General features: G+C 34.9%; 1 protein-coding gene across 1 annotated transcript in view; it reads left to right on the forward strand.

Annotated features, from left to right (window-relative positions):
• The window catches only part of tom1l2a (target of myb1 like 2 membrane trafficking protein a), a 20,793-nt gene extending 11,092 nt beyond the window's left edge, over positions 1-9,701 (forward strand). The window contains exons 10-14 of the mRNA XM_016238513.1: positions 122-317; positions 472-589; positions 670-745; positions 8,069-8,105; positions 8,709-9,701. Of these exons, the coding sequence (XP_016093999.1) occupies positions 122-317; positions 472-589; positions 670-745; positions 8,069-8,105; positions 8,709-8,857 (576 nt within the window). The 3' untranslated portion in view covers positions 8,858-9,701. The remainder of the gene's footprint in view (positions 1-121; positions 318-471; positions 590-669; positions 746-8,068; positions 8,106-8,708) is intronic.
• Positions 9,702-13,959: the final 4,258 nt, after the last annotated feature.

Consider the following 13,959-nt stretch of genomic DNA (forward strand, 5'->3'; position numbering starts at 1 on the left):
TTTAGAATCAAGCTGTATTACAATATTAGAATTCCTTTATTATGCCACTATATAGCTGGTGAAGAAATAGAGAGTTGTTTTAATTCTGATTGATAACTACGTGTGTGTTGTGAATGCACAGGTCCTGAATGAGGCTTCAGAGGAGGATAATCTAATAGATTTGGGCCCTGCTTCTCCAGCAGTGGTCACTCCTCGGGTCAGCACTGCTCCCACATCCACCCTGCAGCCTCCTCCTCCTGCTGCTGCTGCTGCTGCTGCTGCTCCTGCTGCTGCTCCTGCTGCTGCTGCATCTCTCTCCACACAGCTGGCAGGACTTGGTGAGGGTCTCACGAGCACATCTTAATTAGGATGACAATATAGACTCAGTACAGCCAATAAACCTTAAAATCAGTTAATTTAAAACCATATACATAAACAGAAGTATTTAACATGATTTTTTTTCATGACTTTGTCATGATTTACTCCCGGTAGAAGTGGGTGCAGACAGCGTCACCGGGACTCTCAGCTCTCTGACTGCTCACAACCCTCAGGACGACTTTGACATGTTCGCCCACACCAGGTCCAGCTCTCTGGCTGACCAGCGCAAAAAGTGAGTGCCATTTCCACACCACTATAGTTTAACCACATTAAAAAAAACAACTCTAAACTATTTTCTCTGCTTATTTCCAGCGTTAAATACGAGGAACCTCAGGCTCTGGTGGGCCTGGCGTCTGCTTTAGACATCAGACAGCAAAATGCCACTGGGGTGAGTTTCTTACTGCATGTATATTGATAGTGATGAAGGGTTTGGGTTTTGTGGGGTGCTAATGGCTGACAAGACTCTCTGATCACTGCATGTTATTACTTCACTTAGACCTCACTGTTTCTCGGAAGATGGGGACTCGCACTAGTTTTGAATGGCAAATTTAACACATTTCTAGTCCTCTGCCTTTGCATGTCATTCGTTGTCACTTTTTGGCATAAAAATGCTCCTGTTCTCATGTATTGGCACTATGAGGTCTTTATGGAAGAATATAAGTTGCTGCCTTCATAAGACCACAGTGCTATGTATATTCCTTACAAAATGCCACTACAATAATTGTTGCTGTAATTAAAATGTGATGATTGTTATTAGCCACCATTAAACGTAATGTCAAAAAAGTTGTTCTAAGTTTCTACACTCAGAAAAGTACAAAGCTGTCTCTGGGGTAATACCACAAGCTAAAATGTACAAATTTGTGCTGTATTTGGCCGAGATACAACTATTTGAAAACCTGGAATCTGAGGGTGCTAAAAAATCTAAATACTGAGAAAATCGCCTTTAAAGTTGTCCAAATGAAGTTCTTAGCAATGCATATTACTAATCAAAAATTACGTTTTGATATATTTACGGTAAGAAATTTACAAAATATCTTCATGGAACATGATCTTTACTTAATATCCTAATGATTTTTGGATAATTTTGACCCATACAATGTTTTTTTGGCTATTGCTAAAAATATACCCAAGCGACTTAAGACTAGTTTTGTGCTCCAGGGTCACGTATTAGTACTTTAAAGTACATATTAGTACCTTTTGAAAGGGCATTGCCCCAGTGACAGCTTTGTACCTTTTTTTCTGAGAGTGAAACACAGTTTCAGTGTCAGTGACAAATAAGGGTGTCCACAATAAAGAAAAGGAACATCTTTGTCATGGTCACACCACATCACTTTTTGAGAACGTTTTTCAAATATTTTGTTTTGTAATAAATAATATATAATATTTAAATAATTAAATAAATGTAAAATAATCACATGTACATAATTATTAAAGCATATGCCAAGTTATTTAATAAGGTTTTCATTCTTTTAAAGGGATGAAAATTCTGTCATTAATTACCCTCATGTCGTTCCAAACCCGTAAGACCTTCGTTCATCTTCAGAACACAAATTAAGGTATTTTTGATGAAATCCGAGAGCTTTCTGACCCTCCATAGACAGCAATGCAACTGACACGTTCAAGACCCAGAAAGGTAGTAAAGATATTTTTAAAATAGTCCATGTGACATCAGTGGTTCAAGAGAAGAAATTGTTGAATTAAGTTGTTATTTTTGTTTTCTTTGCGCACAAAAAGTATTGTCGTAGCTTCATAATATTACGGTTGAACCCCTGATGTCACATGGACTATTTTAATAATGTCCTTACTAGGGCTGTCAAAATGGCTGAAAAACTAAATTCAAATTTTTTTCTTAAATATTATCAATATTCGAATTCTATTCGAATTTAAAAGGCATAATTTCAGTTAGGGGGGAAAAAAGCTTTTGGCTTCTCTCCTGAGGCCACAAGAGGGCACATTGAGCAAAATATTATGCACGTTTCATAAGCATAATAAAATAACACGACTATCTTTGAAAAAAGTGCATAATGTTTAAAATAATGTTTATAAACCATATATAATTAAGTTGCTTAAACAATTAGAAACAAATCAGCATCATGCATGTATGTATAGTTTAATACAAAGGACCGAAAACCAGTCACAAAGAATACTTTCTTCATTTAAAAACTTGCATTCTTCATTAAAAAAGATGCAGTAGGATGGGGAAAACCGCCAAAAAGTCTTGAGACATGTTTTTTAAAAGTTGAACTTACATTAATTTGACATAGCTTTCTAAACATGCGGCTCTCTTGTGCGAGACGCGAGTGCAACGGTGATCGATGTCCCTCTAGAAAATGCGATAAATATGCGTTTTGTTTGAATGGCTTGGTTTCGGTTTTGACGTCAACAACATCTTCCCCGCATTGATTGTTCTCTTTTTCTGCAATATTTTGAATGAACATCGTAGCAGCACCGCATCTAGTGGGTTCAACTGGATTTGACAGCCCTTACTGACTTTCTGTGCATTGATCGTGTCAGTTGCATTGCTGTCTATGGAGGGTCAGAAAGCTCTCGGATTTCATCAAAAATATCGTAATTTGTGTTCTGAAGATGAACGGAGGTCTTATGGGTTTGGAACGACATGAGGGTGAGTAATTAATGGCAGAATTTTAATTTTTGTGTGAACTATCCCTTTAAGAATTTAATTCTTTTAACAAGGCTTTTGTATCACAGGACAGTTGTATCATCTTGCCAACAACAACAAAAAAACCTTTGCACTGAATTTACACACGATCATCCTCAGTCAAGTGGTGTGTTCAAGTTATTGTGTGTATCATTTTATATTTATTTATGAATAAATGAATAGATCTGGGCACAAAAGGAGCACCAACTCATTGACCCTTAAATAAGATCCCTTATTATTCTATTAGTGGCAGTTTAAGGCAGCCAACTCAGTTTTTAACTTGAACACAAAAACATGTTTTTGAATAAACTTAATATAAAAAATTATTAAATAAAATATAAATAATATGAAATACTCTCTTCAAGAGTGATATTAGGAAATTATTATAGACTGATTGTATCTCTGGTACCAGACATGCATGTGTTGAAATCAGCCAAGGTTACATAACGGACGTGGTTTAGAGGTGCAATTCATAGCGATCAGCCCATGGGTCAAAGTTTACACCTCTTTTTCCCCCTCTTTGTTTGTTTGTTTTTCCACTCCATCTACCTTAGTTCATTGACTCAAAGTTACTTTCTCTTGCCTTAAATGACACACTTCAGGTCTCCTGAAGACGGAGGTGTATTTGTTTGTGGTGGGTGCTTTGTTCTTCTTCACATCTGTAAGGTGTTTTCTGTTGTTGATTTAGCCGAATGTAATAGGTCCTAACGCTGAGTTGGAACCCATAGACAGCTGGCTCATTACCCAAGGAATGGTGAGGATTTCACCAGAACCACTGTCCCCTCCGTGTCCACCCACGTCCGTTCACTCAGCCCTGACCTCGATCTCCATCCCTTACCTCCCACCACCACTAAAACACACCCACAGTAAAAGGGAGAGGCGCTCTCTCACAGCCTGCTGCGGTGATCCTGATTTGATATGCGGAGGAGCCGCTCGCATGTGTTAAGAGATCAGCCAAACATGAAAAATTTGGCTTTATTTACTCGCCCTCATGTCGTTCCAAAGTTCTGTGCTGTTATTTTTCCAAGAAAACAGCTCTTACATGAGAGTTTATAATGACCACAGCTGTCAAACTCCTATAAAGGTATATAGTGCAACAGTCGGGTTAAATAAGTACAAACTACATTCATTTTCTCTATAGGAAAATTTACTTTTTTAACTGATAAACCTTTAAATGAAAACTTCACCCAAAAATCTAAATGCATTCACCCTCAGGCCATCCAAGATGTAGATGAGTTTTTCTTCATCAGAACAGATTTGGAGAAATTTAGCATTACATCATTTGCTCACCAATGGAGTGAATGGGTGCCGTCAGAATGAGAGTCCAAACAGCTGATAAAAACATCACAATAATCCACAAGTAATCCACATGACTCCAGTCCACAATTAACATCTTATGAATGGAAAAACTGTTTGTGTAAGAGACAAATCCATTATTAAGACAACTTCAAACTATTGTTTTTGGCTATTGATGAGTCGTCTGTCCATAATATTGCTTTCTCCAGTGAAAAAGTTGTCTTATCTGAATCAGGAGAGAAATATGCAAAGATGAGGCGCCATTTACAAGCAAAAACTGTTCTAAACAAATATGAATTTTGCTATGAGAGGACAACAGGGGAATTTTTCATTGGAGAAATTGTTTGGATTACGGACTTGGATTATGTATTTTGCTCAGAAGTGATGGTTTAAAGTTAAAATGCCTTAATGATGGATTTGTTTTTTTTTTCAAACATGCAGCTTTTCTGTTCACAAGACGTTAATTGTTGGACTGGAGTCATGTGGATTACTTGTGAATTACTGTGATGATTTTATCAGCTGTTTGGACTCTCATTCTGACGGCACCCATTCACTGCAGAGCATCCATTGACGAGCAAGTCATGTTTTTATTTTTCATTGTATGGAAAAAGCAGCTTCTTTTTTTTTTTTTTTCTCAACATCTCTGATCTAATAACTCCTGAGAGGCTCTAGGGCCATTTCTGGGCTCTTTTCTTTGCTCTGTCCCTTTTACTGTGAATTTCTTCATCACCTAATTTTCATTGATCATCACAGGTAGGAAACCCTTACTTTTTTCAGGGTAAAAGCAGTAGATTTCATCTTATCTATTTCATTTCATACACTAGCTAGACCCTGGACTTTAACATGAATTAACACAGTTATAACCGGCCCTTGGCTCGTGGAAGGTTCTGGATCCTGTGTTCTGTACAGCTCCAAACTCAGGGTTTCAAAAAAACGTTCACACTGATAGAGATGCGCAGTAAGAAAGTTCCCTGAAGTCATTCATTTTCATTGAGAGCTTCTGATTCCAGGTAACATGAGCAACAGTGACTGTTGACGATGCAGTGTGGATGTGTCTAGTGGTACAACAAAGTTTAACTTTATGCAAATGAGCTGCAACACCAATAAGAAATTAAGATCTTTCTCCCACAGGAGAATGCTAGTTTTAGTGTTCAGCTCATCAATAACATTACGGCACCCAACAGTATGATGAACACCAAAAATGCACTACCATTCAAAAGTTTAGGGTTTGTAGGAATTTTTAATGCTTTCTTTTGCTCACACAGGCTGCCTTTATTTGATCAAAAATATAGTAAAAATAGAAATATTTTTACCATTTAAAATAGCAGTTTTCTATTTGAATGTATATATTAAAATGTAATGTATTTCTGTGATCAAAGCTGAATTTTCAGCATCATTACTCCAGTCTTCAGCGTCACATGATCCTTCAGAAATCATTCTAATATACTGATTTGCTGCTCAAGAATCATTTATTAGTATTAGCAATGTTGAAAACAGTTGTATGGCTTAATATTTTTTATGGAAACAGATAAAAAAAAAAATTCAGGATTCTTTGATGAATAGAAAGTTTAAAAGAACAGCCTCTATTTGAAATATAAATGTTGTGTAACATTAGACATATCTTTACTGTCGCTCTAATCAATTCAATGCATCTTTGCTGAATAAATGTATATAATCAATCAATCAATCAGTCAATAAATCTTACTGACCCCAAACTTCTGAAGGGTAGTGTAAATAAAATCGCTGTCAGTGTGAATACACTTTATGCTGTCCAGTAGTTCTGGTTCTTCATATCTTAAACTGGACAGCTGAGTGGTCAGAGCCTTTCCATTTACATGATCTCCATCATCACTACTATTGACAATAACAGAGAAAACTCCCCTCCTCACCTCATTAATACACAACATTCTAATCTGAATGAAAGTCCTCTTCTTCTTGTAGTTTACCAGATTTAACTTAACCAAAATAACCAAAAATATAACCTGGGACGAAATAAATATGAATGAATGCATATTTTTTTAATTCACATATTATATTATAATATTATATATTATATTATTAGTGACCCTGGACCACAAAACTGTGTCTTAAGTCGCTGGGTTATATTTGTAGCAATTGCCAACAATACACTGTATGGACCAAAATTATAGATTTTTCTTTTATGCCAAAAATCATTAGAATATTAAGTAAAGATCATGTTCCATGAAGATATTTTGTACATTTCCTACCATAAATATATCAAAACTTCATTTTTGATTAGTAATATGCATTGCTAAGAACTTCATTTGGACAACTTTAAAGGTGATTTTCTCAGTATTTAGATTTTTTTGCACCCTCAGATTTTCAAATAGTCTCAGCCAAATATGGTCAGATCCTAATAAACCATACATCAATGGAAAGCTTATTTATTCAGCTTTTATACATGATGTATAAATCTCAATTTCAAAAAATTTACACTTAAGACTGGTTTTGTGGTCCAGGGTCATATTATATTATACTATACTATACTATACTATACTCCACGTTTGGCTGCTGTATTATTTCTCTCCTCATTCCAAACATTAAAATAAATAAATAAATACGTACTTGCATACTAAGACATTACATTAAGAAAATTACATTTTCTTTTTGTAAAGAAATGCATACATTGCCACAATTTAAATATGTCCACAAAACACATTTCATACAGCTGAATAAATAATAATTTTTGTCCAAACTATGGACTTGGTAGTGTTTCAGAACTTTTATTTTGAATCTTGATTTTAACAAATAGAAGAAATGTCACTGCAAACTTCTTGTGGCAGTTGTGTTTGATTAATAAAAAAAATAATAATTATAACACCGTAGTGTACAAAAAAAAGTACAAACATTTCTGTCCTGTCCTGTCCAGCAGAAATACATGGAGAAATGTTCACTGTAGGGGGAGCTCTTGTGCCGCTGTTCTCATGTTGCTGTCAAACTATGATTATCAAGCTCTTATTATGGAGCTTCTCTCACAGAATAACCGATATTCTCAATGATAAACCCTTCTCTATTCACTCAGAAGCTTCACACTGCATCTCTCCTTCAGTGTCTTTTCATTTTTCACTGTCACAGCATGTGAAACAGTGTTGCTCCAGCTCTATGTGCAAGCCGTGTGTGTGTGTGTGTGTGTGTGTGAATTGCAACAATATTTTGCAGTATTACTGCTTTTACTCTATTTTTTATCAAATAAATGCACCCTTGTTAAGCATAAGAGACTTTCCTAAACATTAAAAATCTTACCAAGCCCAAATTTTGAACAGTAGTGTAAATTTACATACAAATCTAAACAGTAGAGTTAAAAAAAACAAATACATTGAACTGATCCTCATTGAAGACAGAAGCGACCGATTTACTGAAATAAAACCATTTCTCAAAAGTACATATGACATAAGTGAATGCGTTTGGTCACGCTACACTTGTATTTGTTGGATGTTACCGGAAAAGCTAGACTATTTCAAAAACAACTTAACTATTGTCACACTTAGTTAAGTTAGTGTCATCACTTTCAGTCAGTTTCTCCCCAACACTGATCTATTGTCATAAATTATAAGGAAAATGCATACATACATATGTACCTTTGTTTATAAAAATGTCTTGCTGTAAAGTGGTTTTCCAGCTGAATGGTAGGTACTTGTTCGTTCTGTGTTTATATGGCACAATGTGGTGTATAAGTAAGAAAACGGACTGCTCTGATGTGTTAATCATTTTTATTCTCTTTACTTCCTTAAACAGAAGGGTGAAGAGGCCGAGGAAGGAGTCACGAGTGAAGGTACAGTGTGAGAGCTAAAAATTTGGATTTACCTGTATAAGGGTACATTACGGAAATATTAAAATTAGTGCTGTCATATGATTAATCGCGATTAATCGCATCCAAAATAAGTGTTTGTTTACATAATATATCTGTGTGTACTGTGTATATATTTATGTATATATAAATGCACACACACGCATGTATATATTTAAGAAAAATGTTACGTTTATATATTAAATATATTTATATATGATATAAATTATATTCATATAAATGTATACATGTAAATATTTTCAAAATATATGCTGTATGTGTGTCTTTATATATACATAGTAAATATACACAATACACACATATATTATGTAAACAAAAACATTTATTTTCGATGTGATTAATCGTTTGACAGCACTAATTAAAATACTATTTCAAATTTGCATTAACTATATTAAGCCTACTGTATCATATTTGATGCGCAAATTTCTAAGGACTCTAAGTTCACATTCATCTAAAGGTATAACAAACAGATCCACTTGGAACTAATAGATTTTTTGGACTATTATTTAATGGCAAGCTTTAAACTCATGAATGCAGTTGACAGTTGTTCTCCTGATGTCTCTTTAGAGTTTGACAAGTTCTTGGAGGAGCGGGCCAAATCCGCAGACCAGGCTTCACCGCTGGCCCCCGCCGGAGAGCCCAGACCTCCAGTGAGCTCGTCTAGCAGCAACCGCAGGAGGACACAGCAGACGGAGGACAATCTCTTTGCCTTGTAGAACAGTGACGGGACAGATGCTCTCGCTGGTGACCGCAACCACATTCCCTCCCTTTACAAACCTACTGATGTTATACGACAGCAAGACCCCTGTCTAATATCCCCCCCCCGCCTGATAGAGCACTGTGAGAATCCAGCTTCATAACCGCAGACTTTGAGCTGAACGGCGCAGTCAAGCGATGGCTTAAGCAAACATGTAGCCAAAATGATTCTCTTTAGAGAGCTCGCTGCTTTCTTTCCTGTCAAATAATAGTCGAATAGAGCTGATTGGTTTTGTATTTATCGTTCATTAATGAACTAACGCTCTTAAAGTTTGTCGTTCCATGAGGTGAGGTATTCATGTGGGTCAGTTCTTCTGAGTCAGCTATGGATTGTGATTCAATCTGTCTCTGTGGTAAATAGAGCAAGAAAATATTAGATCTTAATCGGGTGTAGGAGCGCAGAGACAGTGGGTCGTCGCTCGTGATTGGCCTGTCTTGTTTATGAGGCTCTGGTGAAGAAAAGTGGCTATATTCTTGTAATCATCATGTGCGGATTACCAAAGACTGAAGAATGAACGCGTTTTCCATCGATAAATGTTTTTGTAAAAATATCTTGACTTTTTCAAAAGAGTTGAGGTTTGCTGAGCCATTGCAGTTTTACGGTTTTAAAAGCACCGTTTGAGGGTATTTTAAAGCATAGATCAGATGTCTGCATATGCAATTTAGTGATCCAAAAATATGAAACATTTGCTTTGAAAAAATGCATCCTAATTTTGGTTATGATGTAGGATTTACTGGAACAGGCTCATTTAAAAACAAATGTCATATGTCATCCCAATATCAAAAGAAATATTTTGATTTCTACAAAACAGTTTTCAGCATTGATACCAATAATAATAATAATAATACAAAATATTTTCATCCGTTTTCAACATTGATAATAATAATAATAATAAATATTTTCAGCTGTTTTCAAAACTGTTTTCAACATTGATAATAATGATAATAATAATTATAAATATATTCAGCTGTTTTCAAAACTGTTTTCAACATTGATAATAATAAAAAATATGTTCAGCTGTTTTCAACATTGATAATAATAAAAAATATGTTCAGCTGTTTTCAAAACTGTTTTCAACATTGATAATAATAATAATAATAAATATTTTCAGCTGTTTTCAAAACTGCTTTCAACATTGATAATAATAATAATAATAATACATATTTTCAGCTGTTTTCAACATTGATAATAATAAAAATATTGTTCAGCTGTTTTCAAAACTGTTTTCAACATTGATAATAATAATCATAAAAAATATTTATTATTATCATCATCAATGTTGAAAACAGTTTTGTAGGAACTGTGGTTATTATTATAATTTTTTTTTCTTGAGCAGCAAATCAGCATGATTTCTGAAGAAATAAATTACATTTTGAAATATATTCAGATAGAAAGTTATTTTAAATTGTAATGATATTTCACAATATTACTGTTTTATTGAAGTTTTTTTATTTCACATCAAATAAATGTGGACTTTTGAGTGGAAGAGACTTCTTTCAAAAACATAAAAAATAATTTAAAAAAATGAATCAAACCCTAGTCATACTGTTAAAAATGTTTACACCACCAGTATTTACACTTTTCAGAGCAATTAACCTACAAAAAAATATTAATAATTTACTCATAATTAACTTCTACAGACTCTATATATTTAAACTGATAGAGGAAAAAAATTAGGCTTGATTTGCTTGATACAATATATCATTTCTGAAATTTCTTTTGTTTTTGGGGTATATGAAATATGACAGACATTTCTTCATTAAATTCGCCCCCTTACTGCATCTTTCTGTCAGATTCCTATTTAAGGATTGATTTCAGTCAGCAAAAATTGGCAGATTTGGCAGTGAAGTTAGGAATGAATGGATATTTTGCTTTGCCCTAACTCTTGCTAGACCTAACCAAGAATTATATTAGCCTAATGGCGTTTGTAAAATATGTATCCATACATATACAAAAATGTGTATATACAATAGAAAAGTGTGTATAGTACTTAAAGTGTGTATTAACTTAAAATACATGTTTAATTGCATCCCTCTTTTTTGTTTTGTCATGAAAGATTTTATGCCATGTGATTTCAGGGCTTTGCAGGATCGCCAGTGGTTTTCATTCCAGTCCGTTTACAGTCACTAACAGCTGTACAGTACAGCTTTTCATTTGAATCATGCTAAATGTTGCACTGCTATCTTCCCAACAACCTGAGGAAGATGTTCTCTTCAGTCTTATATATATATAAAGTAACTGCAGCTAGATCAAGCATGATGCATTTTAAACTCCAAAACCTCAATTGTTAAGCGTCTAATGATGGGAAGGGCTTACATTGTGTTGCCAGTTATACTAACAAACCTCCATCACTCCCCCTAAATCAGTAAATCAGCAGTTAAACATGTAAAACACTGGAGGGCCGTATGATTTACTTGAATATAAGGCACAAGTCACAAGTGGTTTTGATTGAAATGAAATTGCAGCATGTCCAGGAATCAATAATGGCCTGATTTCTTAGCCAAGGCCGTTTGAAAGATAGCTATTTGTTATGCACAAACAGATTACTGTTCATCTTAAAAAACTGCAATATCTATTTTTGTTTCCAGCCTTCTAATTACTTGTAAGAAGGAAAGTGTAATACCTGTAAGTAATATCTGGCTTGTTCTAAAGAGCTCTGCTTTCATCCGGTGGCAATCATTATTTGGATTAACTGCTTAAATGAATGTTGCCATGCGATATTAAAAGTCTTGACTATTTTGATTATTTATCTCATAATGTCTTAAATGTATTTTAGAATAATGAAATGTAATACATTTTCCTATTGTCAGATTTATTGTTTAATCCAAACTATTTTATTAAAGTGATTCATTCGCCTAACGCAAATTTTTTTTTCTGTGTGATTCATTTTAACAAGCTCATTGTTATATCTGTTATATCCAGTTTTTATAAGGTTAGCTTTTTTTAAAAAGCAAACAGACGTTTCTCAACTTATTGTGTGCAAACTTTTTGTCTTCGAGTTCAGTTAAAACTTCATTGGTTGCGTTTATGTGATCAAACTACATGTTTTAAGTACTGAATGGGGATGCAGTTGCCAGCTTAAGTTGTGAAAATTACATTTATGACTATTATTTTATTGTGACACACAACTACGTTTTAAAACATGAGTTAAAAAAATTTAAATCTCTATCCAGTTTTCTATTTTTATACTAGTGCTCTTTCCACGTTATTTTTCAAGCTATTTTCTGTGAAAGCATGAGACATCCGAATTATTCAACGGTAAAAGTATTTGCGCTACAAACTAGCGTGTATGATTACGATGGTAAATTAAAACAATATGATAAGAAATACCAGTTTGTAATGTCAGAATAACGGACTATTTTTGTACCGCTACCGGAAGTCTTACAAATGGCCGCGCCCGTTCTTATATTAAAAGTCCCATATTGTACACCTTTCTGGAGTTTTATTTTAGGTTTTGATGTCCTTAAGAATATATATTTGCGGTATAAGTACCAAAAACCATCTCAATATATTTTTACAGCTCCTCTCTCAGGACATAACAGGTAGATTTTATGTGATCAAACTACATGTTTTAAGTACTGAATGGGGATGCAGTTGCCAGCTTAAGTTGTGAAAATTACATTTATGACTATTATTTTATTGTGACACACAACTACGTTTTAAAACATGAGTTAAAAAAATTAAAATCTCTATCCAGTTTTCTATTTTTATACTAGTGCTCTTTCCACGTTATTTTTCAAGCTATTTTCTGTGAAAGCATGAGACATCCGAATTATTCAACGGTAAAAGTATTTGCGCTACAAACTAGCGTGTATGATTACGATGGTAAATTAAAACAATATGATAAGAAATACCAGTTTGTAATGTCAGAATAACGGACTATTTTTGTACCGCTACCGGAAGTCTTACAAATGGCCGCGCCCGTTCTTATATTAAAAGTCCCATATTGTACACCTTTCTGGAGTTTTATTTTAGGTTTTGATGTCCTTAAGAATATATATTTGCGGTATAAGTACCAAAAACCATCTCAATATATTTTTACAGCTCCTCTCTCAGGACATAACAGGTAGATTTTGGACTGTCTAATTAATATTCATGAGCCTCTCTTCTGATTGGCCTGTTGTTTTCTGAGTGACGCACGGCCAGGCCAACCACAGGTCAGCCGACGTCACAGCGCTAGCTGGAGGCAGCAGTGCAGATTCGGCTACATAAGGAGCTTAAAATATCATCTTGTTGTGATGTTGGGTGCCAGAATCGACGTAATACAGCCTCAAATTAGAAATTTGATCGCATATCTGCTGCCACTGCCAGACAAAAAACTGACGACAGCTGTGGTTAAACGCGATAAAACGAGCAGACTGGACAGAAACGATCGTCAAAAATGCTCGCGTTTGCAGCGCACACTTCTTATCAGAAAAGGTTAAATAAAGTAGTGTCTTTTGTTGTTATGGGTGCGTCTACAGATTTCTTACCATATGTCAATGTGTTTTGCATCTCACGATTATGTTGTGTATGAAATAATGTCTGTGTGCATGTGTGTAAAACAACAAACTGACGATTTATATATAATCATTTGTAATTGTATATACATTGTTGTGATTAATTGTGGCTGGAACAATAATGTAGCTGTAAAAATAGTTGCCTGCTGAAATTGAAATGTATATACATCTTCATCATGACTAGATAGACACGGTGAGTTTGTAACATAGTAACAATCCTATCAGATCGTCCATCCTTTGAGTGAGAGTGTAACGTTACAGGTCGGCCGATCTGGTTTCGTGGTTAAAGTTAACCTTTTCGACATGGTTCCGTGTTGTTGTCGTTGCTCAGCAATGGCATGGAGGCGATGTTGTCTGGGGGTGTGGCAAAAGGAGAGTGGGACTGTGGGCGGTGCTCGGGGGGGTGACTGAAGGCGGCGACTGTGTAGTTCTGGCGTCAACGTATTACGGAAGTCACAACGGTTCGTGAAAAATCACAGCTACTTTATGCAGGCTGTGTGCATTTTACTGTGGACTGACTGTTTTGAAACTTATATGGTAGTTAAATAGCCCCTAGACCTCA

This window comes from Sinocyclocheilus grahami, unplaced genomic scaffold (genome assembly GCF_001515645.1).
Source record: "Sinocyclocheilus grahami isolate Dianchi unplaced genomic scaffold, SAMN03320097.WGS_v1.1 scaffold542.1, whole genome shotgun sequence".
Lineage (NCBI taxonomy): Eukaryota > Metazoa > Chordata > Actinopteri > Cypriniformes > Cyprinidae > Sinocyclocheilus > Sinocyclocheilus grahami.